The sequence below is a fragment of the Astatotilapia calliptera genome, chromosome 7 (genome assembly GCF_900246225.1).
Source record: "Astatotilapia calliptera chromosome 7, fAstCal1.2, whole genome shotgun sequence".
Classification (NCBI taxonomy): Eukaryota; Metazoa; Chordata; class Actinopteri; order Cichliformes; family Cichlidae; genus Astatotilapia; species Astatotilapia calliptera.
In genome coordinates, this window is record NC_039308.1 from 3,269,491 (window position 1) to 3,287,107 (window position 17,617).

A 17,617-nucleotide genomic window follows, 5' to 3' on the forward strand; every position below is an offset into this window, starting at 1 on the left:
ATGCTGTTATCCAGCTAAATGAACCTAGTTTGCTTTAATGAAAGTGCGGAACAACTGAATAAACAAAGTTAAATACTCAACTAAACATCTGAGTTTAGCTGAAGATGAAAGTGAAGCGTTTCATCCTGTTTGTGCTTCATCAATCAGGACACTGAGGGTCTGAAGGTGGGCGTGGCCAATCTGATCAATCAGTGGGTGAAAGGCCCCTCAGACGGCAGCAGACAGCTGAGCAGCAGACCCGCTGTAAGTCACATTCACTCTAACAAGAGTGGTTTCAGATGTTAATGATGCTTCTGCAGTTTTGTTTGGCATTCACAGGCTGCGTGATTGTCCTTTAAGCTGTTTTTTATGTATTCAAAGGAAATCTGTGTGTGTGTGCGGTTTTAAGGAAAAGAGCAGCTGCACTAAACTCGCCTCTCCTGTGTAATAGCTGAGCTCACAGTGATGCGTTCAGGTGCAGTTTGCGATGTGAGGTTTCCCTCTAGTGGCAACGTCAGAGATAACTCTATATAACAGGATTTCTCCATTTCCTTTATCCTAAAAATGTAAAATAAATCAGGAAATTACATAAACAATTCAATATTTAGAAACGACTAAGAAAAAAAGCAATAAAAGTATGTCTTTTCCTTTTTTATGTAAGTGGAATGCAAATCAAGAACAGCTAGATTTATTCAGTCTATGCACCAGATTTCATGGAAGACTCCTGAGCCATGTTTTTTAAAAAACAAAACAGGATCTGAGACCCGGAGATGTGATGCAGAAGAAGAACATGTGGGAGGTCATCGGAGACTCGTCGGGGAGGCCCGGACAAAACATGAAGGTATAAACATAGAATACAAGCACAGAAGAGTCTTAAATGTAAAGTAAAGCTCAATTAAGAATCATTTCTTTGCATTTACCTCGCTTCTTTTGTTATTGTGTACATCAGAAGTGTTCATTGTTTGGTCTATATAACACTGGAAAAGGATATTTAATTTAAAAAAGTCCCTTTCACAACTTCACGGTACAGTTATCTGATGCCTGAGTTAGTCAGTTTTCTCATTTTAGAGAAACTGGCACATCATTCCTCATCTAGTGTGCTTTTTATAAGGGAAGAACACTTCAGAGGCCTCCACCACTCTCACCTGGTGGAGGAATCATTTTTTAAAAATGTCATCAGTGATGGTGATATGAAAATCTTGACCTGGATTTTCATCTTCAGATTTCTAATCTGTAAAAAATATTCAAAATGAGCTCTTGCTTATCTCCTCAGAGCTCAGCGGCTAATAAAAAGTACAAATTTGTCGTCACTGGACACGGCAAATATGAGAAGATTCCTGTGGACGACGAGAACGAAGGGACGTTCACCAATGGAGAGTCGGGTAAGATCACAGACAAGGAAGTAAAAGACTAAGAGCTAGCTGTCTCTTAAACTGTGTACCACCGTTCCTACAGATATGATGACACAAAGTCCTCTGAGTAGCAAGATGGTAAGCACTCTGTTCTTACTCTCAGTGGTCACCATCTTGACTACAGAGCACAAAGGGAGCCTGTTTTCAGATTGGATTGCTTGGTTCAGTGACTTTCATTAGAGAATTTGCTGGCAGAACAAAATTAGTAGCATTTTTGTATTTAATATATGTGCAGTGTGCAGCCCTGGCAGTTTAAAGTTTATTCTACATCAAAGCATCATTAAACTCTAAGCATTGATTCCACTATGATGCCTGAACCATCTGACGAGCTGGCTGATGCATGTAAGCGTGTGAATCAGGGTAAAGGGTAAACTGCTGATCTGTTGTGATGTTCAGAAGTGTCTTTCAGCTTGTGATCAGCAGGAAGCTGTTTCAGCTTGTCTCTTTTCTTCATTCAATTCATTGCATGACTTAAAAATATACTGATGTAATAATAATGTATACTTTATTGATCCCCGTGGGGAAATTCCTCTCTGCATTTAACCCATTCACTCAGTGAAGCAGTGGGCAGCCACTGGGTGCCCGGGGAGCAGTGTGTAGGGACGGTACCTTGCTCAGGGGTACCTCAGGGGAATCGAACCCCCAACCTTCATGGGGCCACCACTCTACCTACTGAGCTATCTCTGCCCCTGATGTTCCACGCTGAATTGAACCTATGGGCAAGAAAAATGTACATGTTGAGAAACATTTAAGTCAGACTGTTTATTTTTCATTACCTTTTGTGCAGGGCGGCAGTACAGCAAGCTTCACGTAAGAAAAAGAAAACAGTTCAAAGTGCTTCACTTTAAATAAAACAGCAGTGATAACGAAAATACAGCAACAGAGACAGAAGTCACAATTTGGTTTTATTATGAAATGCTAAGCTATGTTCAAACAGAGTAACCTAGATAGAGATATGAAAATGAAAAGAACTGAATTTGGTAGAGAAAGATTTCTTTTACATTTTCCAACTGTAGGAAAGTAAAAAATCAGAGCAGTTTTTATTTCCTGTGTTACTGTAAATAAACTGAACATGAGGGTAACTCTGCTTAAGATTTATTTTGACAGTGTCAGCAACTAAAGATGACTTTTATGAGCTGTACCTAGAATAATCAGTAGCTCCAACACACACGTTAAAAAGATCACTAGTGAAAGACTTCTCCTGACTCGGGCTGGACAAAAAACAAACAAAGCTTTTAAAATAAAGTTTGGAGTGCCTACCATGCATTACAGTCAAATCCCTTCTGTGCATCTTTACCTTTGACCTCACAGATCACTATCCCACTGACCTCCATCACAGTGGAGGCTGCTCTTCATTGTTCTTCAAACAACTTTCACACGCTTTTAGCTCATCAACCGTCTTTAAGTCACAGTAAAATTTAACATGTTGAGCTGAAAATCACTAAAATTATTTTATAGTAATTTGAACTTTATATGGGAATTATATTTTTCATAGCAAAGCCCAGTGCTTTATTTATGCAGCATTTACCACCGTATACAGCTACCAGTAAGCATGTGTAAAAATGTACTGCGGCTCAATATGTAACCTGTAAACATGAAAATTATAATATTAGTCAGATTTAAATAAACTCCCTCCAATTTGCCCTTTTTTTTTGTTAGATCATAGTGATTTTAAATTATCTCAAAAATGTTCATGCAGTGTGGTTTTAAGAGGGTTTATTCGCAAAACACAACCATCTACAGCCTGAAAAACAAAATCATAACGAGAAGTCTTACCCTAAGGTAAGTAGCACCAGTTTGAATAAAACTGCATATTTGAATAATAATTGAACAAATTATGTATCATAAAATCACTTACATTTTATTTATTAGCCATAAAAACATATTTTTATTCACTAAAAGTTAATTTATTTTTCTAAGCATCCACATTTCTGTAATAAAAGTACCCTATGGAGTTTTCTGATCACTATTAGCAGTATGTTGTGGTTTTTACATACACTATAAGACCTGTTTCATGCAGTTAGCATATCTCAATTTTAATCTCTCTTAGGTTTTGTCCTTTTCAATACAGTTGGTAGAGTGAAGCCAAAGCCTAAATTTGTAGCAATGCACCAACAAAGCAGAAAAGATGAAAGCTAAGAACCAGAAATATAAGAACCATATTTTCAAAATGCTTTGCAAATGAAAATTACACTCAACACCCTGACCTTTTAAACACCTAACAGTAGGGGAGACCGGGGATAGTTGTAACGTGGGTCAGTTGTAACACTTCCAATTTCTCCAATCAGGGCTAAGTTTCAAATGATGTGACTCATCCTGTGCATGCCCAACTCAGTTCTGCTATCACATGTGAAAAATCAGCACATTTTGTCAAACACAAACAATTTAACATGAAAAAAAGTAATTTGTATGCCAAAAAGTAAGTTTTTCTACTTTATTTCAATTTCTAGTAGCATTATCTGCTTTGCAGTTAAACTCATCAAACTTAAATTATGTTATTTGTATGTCTATGGGGATATATTCTGTGTAAGTCTTTAGTGCTAATGTTTTAGCCGTTGGCTGTAATGTTAGCTAGTTCATGGCTATAGGAGTCTGGGTCAGTTGTAACAGCAACAGTCTGGGTCAGTTGTAACAATAATGCAGATGTTACAACTTACCACACTATTACTTTAACTTATATTAAACAAGTTGGGGCAACGACATCAGCAGAGAGAGGTTCACTGGTCGCATTTGTATATGCGGTTAATGCCATTGGCAACACAATTCCTCCACTGTTTGTGTTCCCACACATACATTATGCAGACCACTGTGTCAGAGATGGACCAGTAGGAAGTACTGGTAGTGGAAATAAATCAGGATGGGTGCAAGAAACAGATTTCCTCATCTTTCTGAAGCACTTTGCAAACCACACCAAGGTAAGCCATGATAAAAAGTAATGGAATTGCGATGCTGGTGAACAACTACATTTTTTCAGCTTCATTGTTATGTTCAAAATTGGTGCAAGAGTTGTAGGTTATAATGCCCACTGAGCCAATGAGGCCAAACTCAAGGAAGACCAACCAAAATGAATGAAATATTCAGTTTCAGAAAATTTTATAATTTGTCTTTTTTGGGGGGTTGGAATATGTTCAAAAGCTAGATTTCTGCATTCTGTCACACACACACACACACACACACACATAACTACATAAATGGCTCTAAGTGCATTCATGTGTTGAATAAACAAAGATTACATGTTAATGTTTTGTTAGTACCCTTATTTCATTGTGTTACATTTTACCCCAGGATATGTTACAACTAACCCAGATTATGGGGTTAATTGTAACATTTCACTCTTTGTGTTTGAGACCATACCATGCAATGGGTAATTGTGCTGCAGAGAAAATAGTTGCACTATTTAATAGCCGAGACATGTAAATACTTTGCATTACATTTTGAATCCACTACCTTAAAAGAGCTCCAATTTACAGACAGAAATGTCAAAAATGTTACAACTATCCCCGGTCTCCCCTATGTATGTTTCTTAATAGAAAACTCCACAGGGCACTTTTAAAATCTCGCTAATTCATAATCTAACAGTGTCTGTTTATTGTGAACACTTTGAAGAAAAGAACAAACGAGAAGCTCTTACAACACTTGGTGTGATGTCTCAATGACTTTAAGACAAAGAGAGCTCTCTTTCAAGCTAATCCACAAATACAGACATGTATGCTAACACCCTGACAGCCAGTCACACAAAGCATTTGTCAAGTATAAAGTTCTGACCGAAGTTTTCTTCAGCACTGCAGCAACAAGGGACTAAGACTCCAGACTTTTACATTGTTTCTGTGGCTAAGATTTTCTGCATCTGTACATTAAACATAGAATCCTGTTTTGTTTTTTTGTTTTTTTGTTTTGTTTTTTACACTTTTGTCTTGGCACTTCATCTTGGGTGTAGCTTAAGAAGTGGTGAACCCCCTTGCTGTTCTATTAAAGTCTTTTGGTTCCTCATCTTTACCTTTTCGCCCAATCAGGCCCATTTCAAATACAGTGGAAATTTTTGTGACCGGCCTCGATGCTGCCTCTTTGAGCTTTTTAGCATCAAATTTTGGACTGAAAAGCAGCACAGGCAACCTGTACGCGAATGACGGTATTTCTTTCAGCTCATCTTTTCCCTCTTCTTTCTTCTCCTCCTCACTTTTATTTAACTCAATCTGGTGCATGATGTTCTCCTTGGAAGAAAACATTTGGAAGAGGACAGCGTCCCACATTTGTGTCGCCTTGGGAGAGTCTTTGGTTTGGTTTTCATTTTGGGTGCTGGGCTCGTCTCCAGCCTTCTCCACTGTTTTTGTCTCCTTCTGGTCCTGCCCCGTGACCACCTTCTCAGAGCCTGTATCTGGGAATTTGGGCTCCGCCTGCTCCACCACCATGTGTGTCTTGAGCCTTGACCAACCGCTCGCTTTAGATTTCAATCCCTTCGGCTTTAATATGGCTTTAAGAAGAGACTCGCCTGCTGGTAGGCTCTCATCACTGTCCTTTTTCTCAGGTGCCAATTGATCTCCTGAAGGTGATTCTGTTTTCCTGTCCTGTTCTTTGTCTGCTACAGCAGCAGAAACCTTAAGCAGAGGAAATGCTGCAGTACTTGGCTTTGAGCCTTTAGGTGTGATATTAGTGACATTTACAGGTTTTCCTTGTTCCTTTATTTCTGCGACATCAGCATTTTTCTCAGGTATAGATTTCTGCTCAGCAGTCGGGACTTTTTCTTTACCTAGAAGCTTCTTTACTGCCTTCAGGGGATCTTGGTCTCCACCTTTAGGCAAAGGATGTTTGGTTTCAGGAGTCTTTGGTTTAGTTTCTTGAATAAGTGTTTCCACTTTCTCATTCTCTGCTGTTGAAAGTATAGTTTTTGGCATTTCTTGAATGATTGTTGTATCTCCTTTTGCTGCAACCAGACCAGATACAGTGCTCTTCTCTTGTGTTAACATCGCTCCAGGTGAGTCAGATGCTTGTGTAACAACAATAAAAGGGACTGGAGGTGTGGCAGCAACCTTCTCATCTCTCTGGTGGTAGTGAGCAACATTTTTTGGTGTTTCTTTGACTGTAGATGGCTCAGAGGGTTCTTGGCTGGGGGCTTTTGATTCTTCAGAGATCTCTCTTTTAGCTTTATCATCCTCTTTAGTCAGCGTAGTTGAAACTGAAATATCAAATGCTGGAGAGTAAGTTCTGATTCCTCCATAAGCAGCGTATTCAGCCGGTGTGAGTCCACGATAACCAGACTTTGACTTTTGAGACACTTGAGTTGGTGTTTTAGGTCTCTGAAAGCCTATAGGTGACCCACTTAAAGGTGATGTCCCATAGGTGGGTGTCTTTGGTCTTTTATAGCCAGGTGATGTGGTAATAAGTCGGGATGCCTCATATGTTGGAGTCTTAGCCCTCTGATACCCAGTCACTGCTGGTGTTATTGAAGTTTTGGGCTCTTCAGACCCAGTTGAACTCTTTCTGCTTGACAGCATGGGTTCCGACTTTGACTTTCTAATACTTGGTTGTATTGGTTTTGCTGAAGGCATCATGTCTGAGTGGATGTCCCTATTTAATGTTTGTTCAAGAGGCACTGTAGTCTTCACACTTTGGGAAGCAGATGAACTGCTTACCACTGTTTGAGGTGCCCTCGACCACTCTGACTCTACTGTGACTGGTGACACTGCAAATAAGAGAGGATTGGGTCTTGAGATCTCAAATACTGGTGTTGCAGCGCGGTTTACATGGTGCGCTGGTGTTTTAGGCCTTCCTGCTGCAGTTCTTGATGTTTGGAACTCATAAGTTGGTGTTTTAACTCTGATTTCAGCTGTTGGGGTGACTTTCTTGATTTCAGTTGTTGTTGGTGGGGCTCTTTTGATTTCAGCAGATGGGGTGACTCTTTTGATTTCGGCAGTTGGCGTGACTCTTTTGATTTCGGCAGTTGGCGTGACTCTTTTGATTTCAGATATTGATGTGGCTGTGTTGATCTCCAAAGCAGGAACAATGGTGGCATTAATCTCTGCTGTTGGTGTAATGCCTCTCTTAATATCTGAAGTTGGTGTTGTTCTCTGAGTAGCTTGTTTTGTCTCAACTGGTGTCTTACTTTGAGGTAATGTACTACCAATAGCAGTTAATCCAGCTGTGTCATACACTGGTGGCATCCTGGAATTCTCGTAAAAGGATGTGCTTGCAGTGTACATCCTAATTTGAGGGACATCAAACATGGGTTTGGGTGATTTTGAGGGTTCGGTTGCTTTAAATGTTGGACGTGGACTTCTGGGTTTGACCAGTGGGGTCAACACAGTGAGAGGTCTAATCACTGGCTGACCCCCAGCTATTGTAAATGGAGTTGGACCTGGACTTCGAGGTTTTGAAGGTGCGGTTGCTACAGCTGTGTCCAATTCAGCAGCAGATACTGTCACCTCAGAAGCCAACAGCAGCACTTTGGGTGGCCCTGGCTGAGTGACTTGTCCCAGGGCTGCTGAGACTCCTTCAGGGTAAACTGGGTAAGAAACTGTGGTGACATGTTGAGAGTAAGAGTATGAAGGCATTGCCACTGTTGGAGGTGACATCCTAGCTCCTCTGCCATAAGCTGCACGCTGTGGGTATGGCGATGCCACATGCTGATACGGAAGCCTGATGATGAACCTTGGTGGCTGTTGGTTGCTGTAGATGCTCTGTGGTGTGTCTGGAGTGCGAGGTGGGGTGGAGTGGTCACTGTGCTCGAGGTCAGGGCTTGCTTCATTTACAGGGGAGAGGCTGGAGCGGAAAAGTGCGGTAGACTGTGATGCTTGAGCAGAAGCTTTTTTCTTTGCAGTCCTTTTGAGGAGTTTCTGAAGCCGAACGTTGTCCTTTCCAGGCTTGGGAAGCAGGGGTGGGGGGTACTGCTGGGAAAGCAGGCCTGGCTGGGTGACACTACCATAAGCGACAGCCATGAGTGCTTCAGCACCCTAAGGAGAAAAAAGTCACAAGCTGTCAAAAACTAACAAAGATTACAGCTCTGGACCTGTACAATACCAAACTGGTCCAGATGCCAATAAATAAATAAGATTATAATAATGGTTGGTTCCTCGTCTTTAGTTCTGACTGTAAGTCAATCATTGATTTAAATTCTGTCTTTAACATTGGTCATTGAGCTTTTTCTTTCAGAAATGTAACCAGACTCACAGCATTTTATCTTAACTTAACTTAAATTAATGAAGGATTTAGTAAGTTGGTCCTGAAAATGTTTCTGAAAATTGCGCAAATGGGAGTTTGACTGTTTTGCAACAATTTTCTTGTTGTTTTTTGCAGATTTATGTCACAGTGATTACTGAAATGGCGCTGCTCTTCAAGTGGTTTCCATCTTGATCTCACAACAATGTGCTGGTGATACAGACATCTAACACAAGTAACCAGAACCAGAAAAACTTTGTTAATACCTACAGGGAAACTGTTAAATAGAGGTTTCTCAAGATTGTGGAGGTTGTACAATTATACAAGAAAGCATCAGCTCAAGCCCAAAACCATTTGATCATTTAATGTTTATATTTAACCGATTTTCTCTTTCTTTCCATGTTTTCTTGCATTGCATTTCTAGTATTGTGTATATATCTGACTGTAAACTTTGCTATTTGTTTTTCTTCTCCTCTGCAGTTTTTGGTAAATCATAATTCAAGTCTAGTTGATCACTGAATGGTGATGTTTTGTGAAATATTAAATGTATGGGGGAGGGGTCCTATAGAAATCATCTACATTTTAGAAATTGCATAGAAGTGTTGGTTCACCCTTTGACGTGTTACATGTTCTGAACTTAAACCTTTGCTAAAGAACAATCTTGAAAAGAAGCTGGACTTGGGAGAGATTTGAAACACAGCTGACATTTGCTATCTTAATTTCACATTTACTGCCTCAGTATACACTTCTTCACAAAACCACTAGATGTCTACATAATCTGTTCCACTGTTTAACTTTGATTACAATGCAGCAGCTTGTTCTGCTTGCAGGAAGATAAAGGGGGGCAGTTAAAGTTGGTGTGTATGGGACTGATACTGCAATTCAGAAGACTAATAACATCCAAACTAAATGACATTTTTCACCTTTAATGTCCTGCAATGTTTACCTGTATGTGTTTTTAAGTCATTTTCTTGATTAAATTAAAATCTCTTTCTTTTTTTACTTGAGTTGTGTCTTCACTTTAGCTTAGTTTGCTGTTTATTGCAGTTAAATTTGGAACTATCACCTGAGACCGTGAATTCATCTGGAAAGTGTTTAGTAAGAATGCAAATGTGACTCTTTTTGCAACCACAGCAGTCACCCTCCGTTAGCCTTCTGAACAAATATGTAGTATTCAGTTTTTAATTGTTCTTTATTGTTCAGACTTGGAAGCTTCTCCAACGTTGCTCAGTAAAGTCTATAATTGGTAATAACACTACCATATAATTGGTTCACGTCCCACTTATGCCAAACTCAACACGGCTATAATGCAGGGGAGGGACTGTTTCCAGTCTTGGTAGAAATGGAATCCATGGGATGAGCAACCAGTTGGACAGGCAGCAGTATACTGATCCATTACTTATTACCACAAATATATTATCATTATTATTTACATTTTTCATTAAAGGCAATGAACAGCAAAAAATAACCCCTTTAACCAGAGAGCTAGCATGCTTTTACTAGCCACTAACCAGGCACCTATAGTGTACAAAGTATGGTAAAATGATATTGGGTTACTATAGACTACTAAGGTTTCAGTCTGTTTCAGAAATATTTTATTCCCAATTTTAGCAATACAAAGGTATTCCATTGGAGACAGATGGAAAAGATGTGCATTCTTAGCATATGAACAAGGCGTTAGTCTGGCAAGAGTTAAAATACATCAACTTCTCTCGAAAAGTTTTTCCTGTGCCTCAAACACTGATGTCCTGATGGAAGACGGATATTGGCAATTCAGGCTGAAACACCCACCCAAAGAATCAAGCTGAACTCCTCCTGCTCTATGATACCCCTTCACAGCTGATGCTGGAAGCCTGTTTCACAGCCTAATTTTAGTTTGAAGGCAAAGCGGACGCTGGCCAATCACCTGCTTTCTTTTTTTAAGACTCCTGGTTTTTTACAGGCTGCATCACTTTCCTAAATACAATAAATCAGAGAGCTGTGATGCGGATTCTCAGATGGAGTCTCTGCAGGACCAGCTGCCTTAAAGCCATCAGATACAAACTTGGTGTAACAGGAGAAGTGAGTAAGATGAATGTATATAAATGCAAGCTATATTTCTCCATTGACTGCAGCCGCGTAGTCTATTCTTAGTAAACTTACTGACTTACACAGAAATCTTTTCACAAAATTATATCTTTGTCTTAAAGAATTGTCACTTTAGTATTTTTTAGTATTTAGTATCTTTAGTATAAGTATTTTCAGAGTTCAACAGAAAGTCAAAGAAACGGGAAGAAACTGTCAATTTGTGACCTTAAAATCTTATAACTGAATCTGTAGATTCCCAATAGACAATACATTATTTACAGTTTGCTATACATCAATATCAGAGCTAATAATGTCAAGTTTATTATGGCTTTCATTCTACATGTTCAAGATTTAAGGTTATAAAATGTGGGGAGTTGCAATATGATAATTTTCATAGATGGAGGATAATGTGTATTAGTTTTAATTCACCTCACGTTCAGTTATGTAGTGCCAAATTACAACAACAGCCACATAAATGGGCTTAATACTGTAAGGTAAAGACGCTACAGTATTAAGACGCTACAGAGAAAACCCCAACAATCAAATAACCCCCTATGAGCAAACACGTAGTGAGAAGGAAAAACTCCCTTTTAATAGGAAAAAAACTCCAGCAGAATCAGTCTCAGGGATGGGCAACCATCTGCCACGACCAGTTGGGGGGTGGAAGTGAAAGCGGATGAACAAAATAATGAGGTGACAAGGACACAACACAGACCAAGGGAGATGAAGACGATTGACATGCTTAAGTGAGATATAAACATGGGGACTGAAAAGAGGTGAGTGCAAAAGAAAAGCTTACAGTGATTCACATGACGTATCGCAGCGGTCTGAACAAAAGCTGAAAGGTAAACTGGGAGCTGGTTCCACAGGAGAGGAAAGGGACCCGATGGCTGAAGGCTTTTCCTCCCATTCTACTCTCAGAAACTCAAGAAACCTCAAAGAGCTCTGTTAGGATACTATGGTACTAGAAGGTCTTTAAGATCAGGTGGGACTGATTATTGAGAATTTTGTATTTGAGAAAAAGAATTTTAAAAGAATTTTAAATCCAATTGTTCAGCCACCAAAGAGAAGCCAATGTGGGAGAAATGTGATCCCTAATTTTTAGCCCCTGTTTTTCAGCAATACTCAGACAAGATGTTTCTAATTTTATAGATACTCCAAAGAAAGAAAGAAAGCAGATCTACATATTAGCTGAATATGTGCACTCAAGGAGATATCCTGATCAAAAATTGCTCCCAGGTTCCATAGTGTTGCCGGCGACTAAGGTAATACCGTCCAGTGTATTTAGACAACATGTTTCTGTGATTTTTTTTTTTAGATTTTTAAGAACAATTTTGTCTGAATATAGAAAAAGTTATTACATCCAGGCCTTTATTTTATTGTAGTCTAACTAATTGACTTGTGTCATATAGCTTCATGCATAGATATTTCTTGGTAATAGTGATGCTAGAGAACATGTCATGGAGTCACAATAATCCTGTACATTCTCCAATGTCAAGACCAGTAGAATCAATAAATGGCTGATTTTTGGGTATCTCCCTATTATTTAGTGAGATGATTTACTTTGCACGTAGACTTTTCTTTCTTTCTTTAAATTTAAGAATTCAACATATTTACCTTGTGTTGGTGTTATTATTTTGAAAAAAAAAAAGGTTATATTTGCTTTCCCAGTCAGGCCATAAATCATAGTTTGATATTTAATACCAGACAGAAATGGAGGGCAGCTCCATCACATATCCTCTCATGTCTCACCCCACATAAATAAAAGCACACATATAGACGTGTATGTGCAGTTCTGCTGAAGGGTGAAAGTGAATGCAAAGCATCTGACCTTATGACATCACAGCTCCCAGACGCCTGATAGGGCCTGGGAAATATGTTGTCACTGAGAATGTCCAATCACATGACAGCACCACTTAACAGAAATGGATCATGAACCTCAGACTAGGAGATATATTTTCTAATGGACTGTTCTGTAGTTCTTTTTTAATTAATGGAAAATGAGACAGCAGAGTCGAGGTCAGCTTAAAATAAGATGCAGAAATGTTTTTGATAAGAAGTAATAAGAAGGTTCGTGTTACAAATAAAGCAACGCTGACATCATGAAGTCTGCAAAAACGAGTGTTTGATACCCTCAGTTTACTATGTGTGTCACCTCAGTGAAATGTAGGCCAGTGCTGGTTGTGTTTTAGACCTCCCACCCACCCTTGCATGCACACATCTCCCTGTCTGAACCTGCTGCCTGCCTGACACATGAGATGCTCACTGCTCCTTTTAAGGCTTTGGTAGTTTTGGTATTTGGAGTGCCTTCAGGATGCTAGTTCAAAAGAGGAAAGAGTAATAATAGCTGTGTAATAAAGGCCAAGCTGCTCCACAATGCCCTGCTTAAGCAAATGAATCCACCCCAAAAAGTCATTAACCTGAAGTTATGACGATCAATCACAGCAAACAGTGGTTTTTGATGAAAAATGGGAGAGCTTACCAGGTAAAAACTTGTTGCTGATGTTCAAAAGCACTCCAGGCAGGTTCCCCTTAACAGAACAGAGCACAGGTTCAAGCTCATTGTAAAACAGTGAGCAGCTTTATTCTCAAGAACTACACAAAAGAAGATAAGAGTACAGTCAATCTCATTGACCTCATTGCAGAAGAGGACAAATAACCGAGAGGACAGAGTGTGTTTTTGAAGCCAAAACAGTGCGTGATTAGCACCTAGCTCATCCCTGCTGGTGCTTTAATGTTGCACTGAGGACAAGAAAAAGCACCCTGAGCTCCCCAATCACATCAGACACCTTGGTGCCGAGTTGGGGGGGGTTGATTCTGCCTCACTAACCCTGCGAACAGTGTCCCTACGCTCTATTTGGAGAACAAAAGGCGTAATTATGGTGTGTTTACCTGTGCGACTGCTGCTTGGGGGGCGGCCGGCCGGCTGCTGCCTGCTTGTCCCAGCCCGGAGTGTCAGAGCGGCAGGTTCATGTTGAGCCCAACTCGACCCCCCTTCTGCAAATGGAAGGAACAGGCGCCATGATAATCCAAAAATAAATCCTGAGCCCTGCGAGCTGCTCAGTGACAGCAGCGTAGTTGTGACAGCAAGGCGAGCTGAGGCGAGATGCATCACTGACAGACCACGGCACCTTAGGTTTCACCACCTCAGGGCTCTAAAACTGGGGTCTGAGGGCCTCCCAGGGGTCCTTCAGGGGTGCACCAAAGGTCCAACAGAGGGTTGTGAAGTGTGCTCCCAAGAATAACAAATGCTTAACTTTCTATCAGTCTATTAGCATCCTTGTTGCTTCAAGGGTCCTTATTGATGGGACTTTTAATTTTTTGACATTTTTGAACTGTGTATGGTGAAACTAAATCTAAAAATCAGACCTCATTTTAATTTTCTAGTCAGAAAAAAGAAGTCTCCCAGTGGCTAACCTTAAAACCTTCAAACAGGTTTTATTTAAGCATCCTCTCAGCGCTGTTATCACTCGTCACCACTCTCTGGTCCTGGGTTTTGTGTTGCTTTTTGTTTTTGGTTTCTATTTGGTTTCAATGCTAGTGCTTTTGATGTGTACAATGATGTGAAAAAGTGTTTGCCCCCTCCCAGATTTCCTATTTTTTTGTATGTTTGACTGGAAAGTTGGGCAGTAAAGGGCTGCGGGTTGGACTCAACGCAGTGAGCAAAAATGGTGCCCTTGGGTAAGTAATTTTAAGTCCGGATAGAATTGCAACCAAATAAGCTAGAGGAATAACTTTATTGCATATGAAAATGTAATTACATATGCATTCAACATGTCTCTGGTTGTGGTTTCCTTTGTGCACGCAGCAACAAAAACATCAGGTGTTCATAGCACTTTCTACATTGGAATAAACATCATCATGTTGTCAACAGGAACTGTCATATGGCCGCCATTACCTGCAGAAACCAAAAATGATGTCGTATTTTTTTCCTTATAGAACCTATCGAAGGTTCACTGCTGCTATTGAAATTCATGTTTGCCTTTCTGTATGGCTCCTAGGACATAGTGTATTTTAATGCACATGCTGTTTTTTGCAAATTGTGCACAATAATATAAGAATTAGTGTATGTCAAAAATGAAATTAGCAGGACACTCTTGTGCATTTACAGTATTGAGGGATATCCCTCTAAAATTTCTGTAACTAGAAAAATGTAATAACAAGAACACAATAAATCCCGTTAGCTCTCTAGACTCCCGTGTCATGTCACCCGGCATGGGTGGCAGCTCCGGCGGCCACAGTCGTGGCAGCTCCGGCGGCTACCGGCGTAGCACTGCAACAAATCCATGACGTGCCAGCCAAGCAGAACGTAGACGTGGCCGTGCAGGCTGTGCTGGACATGGACTTTGTTCCTCCAGTGTGCTGACCCCCTGCTTGGGCAGCGCGGGCCCCTCTGGTGTGCTGAGGCCCTCCCACTCAATGAGCTCCTCCACAGGCAGCACGGGCTCCTCCACGGGCAGCATGGGCTCCTTCAGCTCGCTGAGCTCCTCCGGCTCGCCAAGCTCCTCTGCAGGCAGCACGGGCCCCTCCAGCTCACTGGGCTCCTGCAGCTCGCTGAGCTCCTCCGGCTCGCTGGGCTCCTGCTCGGGCAGCACGAGCCCCTCCAGCTCGCTGAACTCCTGCTCCTGCCATTTTGACCCAATCTCTTTCTTATGGTGGAGTCATGAACAATGACCTTGACTGAGGCAAGTGAGGCCTGCAGTTCTTCGGATGCTGTTCTGTTTTTTTTTTTTTTTTTAATGACTTCTTAGATGAGTCGTCGCTATGCTCTTGAGGTAATTTTGGTTCGGCGGCCACTCCTGGTAAGTTTAAGCTCTGTTCTGTTTTTGCCATTTGTGGATAATGGCTCTCATTGTGGTTCACTGGACTCCCACAGCTTTAGAAATGGCTTTATAACCCTTTTCAGAGAGGGAGAGATTTAATTTATTTGTTTCTCATTAGTTCCTGAATTTACTTGGACTGGTCCATCTTTAAAAAGCAGGACCTAGAGACCTTCACTCAGTCTGTCCTCTTCTATATTAAGTGCTGTGTAGAGAATGTGGCAGTGACCAAAAACCATTCATGTTTTTTCTAACCGATAACTTTGGATCACGAGTTTTATACTATATGACTGATAGCTCCTTACCTGAACAATATGGAAACCAACAGTCAATCTCCGGTCTCACAGAGCTGCCAGGAGGACTGCCATGATTGCCCTTTACAGTCAGACTACTTGCACTTATAGTGTCAGCAACATGTGCACTGAAAATGTCGAGGAATGTTTAGCAAGAAGATACAGACGGACAAAATGGTGGTGGCTAACCAATCGGACATAGTGGTGGTAGACAAACCTGAGAAGACGGCCACAGTGATCGATGTAGCAGTTCCGAATAACAGCAACATTAGAAATAAGGAACACGAGAAGCTCGAGAAATACCAAGGGCTCAGAGAAGAGCTCAAGAAGATGTGGAGGGTGAAGGTGACGGTGGTCCCAGTGGTAATCGGAGCACTAGGTGCGGTGACTCCAAAGCTAGGCGAATGGCTCCAGCAGATCCCGAGAACAACATCGGAGATCTCTGTCCAGAAGAGCGCAGTCCTAGGAACAGCTAAGATACTGCGCAGGACCCTCAAGCTCCCAGGCCTCTGGTAGTGGACCCGAGCTTCAAGGATTAACCGCCCACAGGGGCGAGTGGGGAATTTTTTAAAATATATATATATATATATATATATATATATATATATATATATATATATATATATATATATATATATATATATATATATATATATATATGGATAGATAGATCAATATCTCTGTTTCTACACTCATCAATAATGTTTCTCTAATAAGCTGCCATTTTCTTAAAGGTATTTAATTTAACTGCCCTCCACAAATATAACTCTAAACATGTCACCAACGGGGGCGCTGTTTTACCACACTGGTGTGTTGAAATGTTTCCTGATGTGTGCTGCTGCTGTTTTAGGAAGAATGAATGAATTCTCAGTGACTTACCTGGGCAATAAATGTTAGATTGACTTGTTTCGCCATCTTGTGTTACAAATTTGTATTACATGAAATTACAGCCCAGCCCTGATTTTTGACTTCAGCTGAGATCACTTAAAAACAGTACATAAATGTTTCCAACATGAAGCCAGGGTGGTTAGTTTTCTTCTGTTAAGAGCTTTAGTTAAATTTAACATAAATACCTTTTACATCTTCTACTTGTTTTACAGTCATGCATCATAAGGTTGGGATGTGTATGCAATATGTACATTTTATCCTACAAGGATTTTGTAATTGTGTGTTTTTAAAGCTAATATAAAAAAAGCATTTAATCATATTTGTCATTAATTACATTTGTTTCTACCCAGCAGGGAGGTCAGGTAAATTGTAACTCTGCATCAACAAAATCAAAGATAAAATCCTTGATGAAGTTTCATCTGTTTGTGTTTTCGTGATACTGATGGTTTGAACCTCCCACATACGCAGGTAACCAAATCTTCTCTCTGTGTCCTTAATTTTGTTACTGTAGCACCCCCTGGAGGAAATTGCAGGCTCTGTCAGTATCTGTGTGACCATATACTAGTGGAGACTTTACTGAAGGGTTCCTGCAGCAGCTTATTTAGACTTCACAGCTGAATGGAAAGACAGTCATCACAGTTCAGACTGGAGATGATTTCTGGAGGATATAAGAATGCAGCTCTCACTCATCTATAATTTAATGTCGCTTAACTCAAAGGTCCCACAGAAACACAGAAGCCCTGACCCAGAATAAATTACATAACTAAGCGAGACACACAAGTTCAGCACATAAGTCGCATTTAATTAAGTAGTAATTTAAATATTTATATCATTAAATTTAACTATACTTCCATGCACTAGTGATGGCAAAACATTTCCATCTAGTATTTGCTTTTGCATTCTGGGCTACTGCAGTCAGAAAAACGATCTGAATCAGAGCCACTGTTTAGCAGGACTATATTTGTCCGTCAGATTGATTCTTTTAAACCAGCGAATCAAAGCCTCA

General features: G+C 40.4%; 2 protein-coding genes across 4 annotated transcripts in view; one reads left to right on the forward strand and one right to left on the reverse strand.

Annotated features, from left to right (window-relative positions):
* Nucleotides 1-9,545, forward strand: part of lsp1a (lymphocyte specific protein 1 a) — a 46,942-nt gene extending 37,397 nt beyond the window's left edge. For all 3 annotated transcript variants that reach the window (XM_026172523.1, XM_026172522.1, XM_026172521.1), the window contains 4 exons: nucleotides 148-243; nucleotides 734-820; nucleotides 1,253-1,361; nucleotides 8,682-9,545. In XM_026172523.1, coding sequence (XP_026028308.1) covers nucleotides 148-243; nucleotides 734-820; nucleotides 1,253-1,361; nucleotides 8,682-8,704 — 315 coding nt within the window. In that variant the 3' untranslated portion in view covers nucleotides 8,705-9,545. The remainder of the gene's footprint in view (nucleotides 1-147; nucleotides 244-733; nucleotides 821-1,252; nucleotides 1,362-8,681) is intronic.
* Nucleotides 4,956-13,685, reverse strand: prr33 (proline rich 33). The gene is made up of 3 exons (XM_026172520.1): nucleotides 13,503-13,685; nucleotides 13,093-13,141; nucleotides 4,956-8,338 (listed from the first exon to the last, which is right to left on the reverse strand). Exon 3 carries the CDS (start codon nucleotides 8,321-8,323, stop codon nucleotides 5,330-5,332), a length of 2,994 nt encoding a protein of 997 aa, XP_026028305.1. The 5' UTR covers nucleotides 8,324-8,338; nucleotides 13,093-13,141; nucleotides 13,503-13,685; the 3' UTR covers nucleotides 4,956-5,329.
* Between the last annotated feature and the right edge of the window lie 3,932 nt (nucleotides 13,686-17,617).

What these genes read in the sequence shown, in the direction of transcription:
- prr33 (XM_026172520.1), bottom strand. Translation starts at nt 8,323, where the DNA reads ATGGCTGTCGCTTATGGTAGTGTCACCCAGCCAGGCCTGCTTTCCCAG.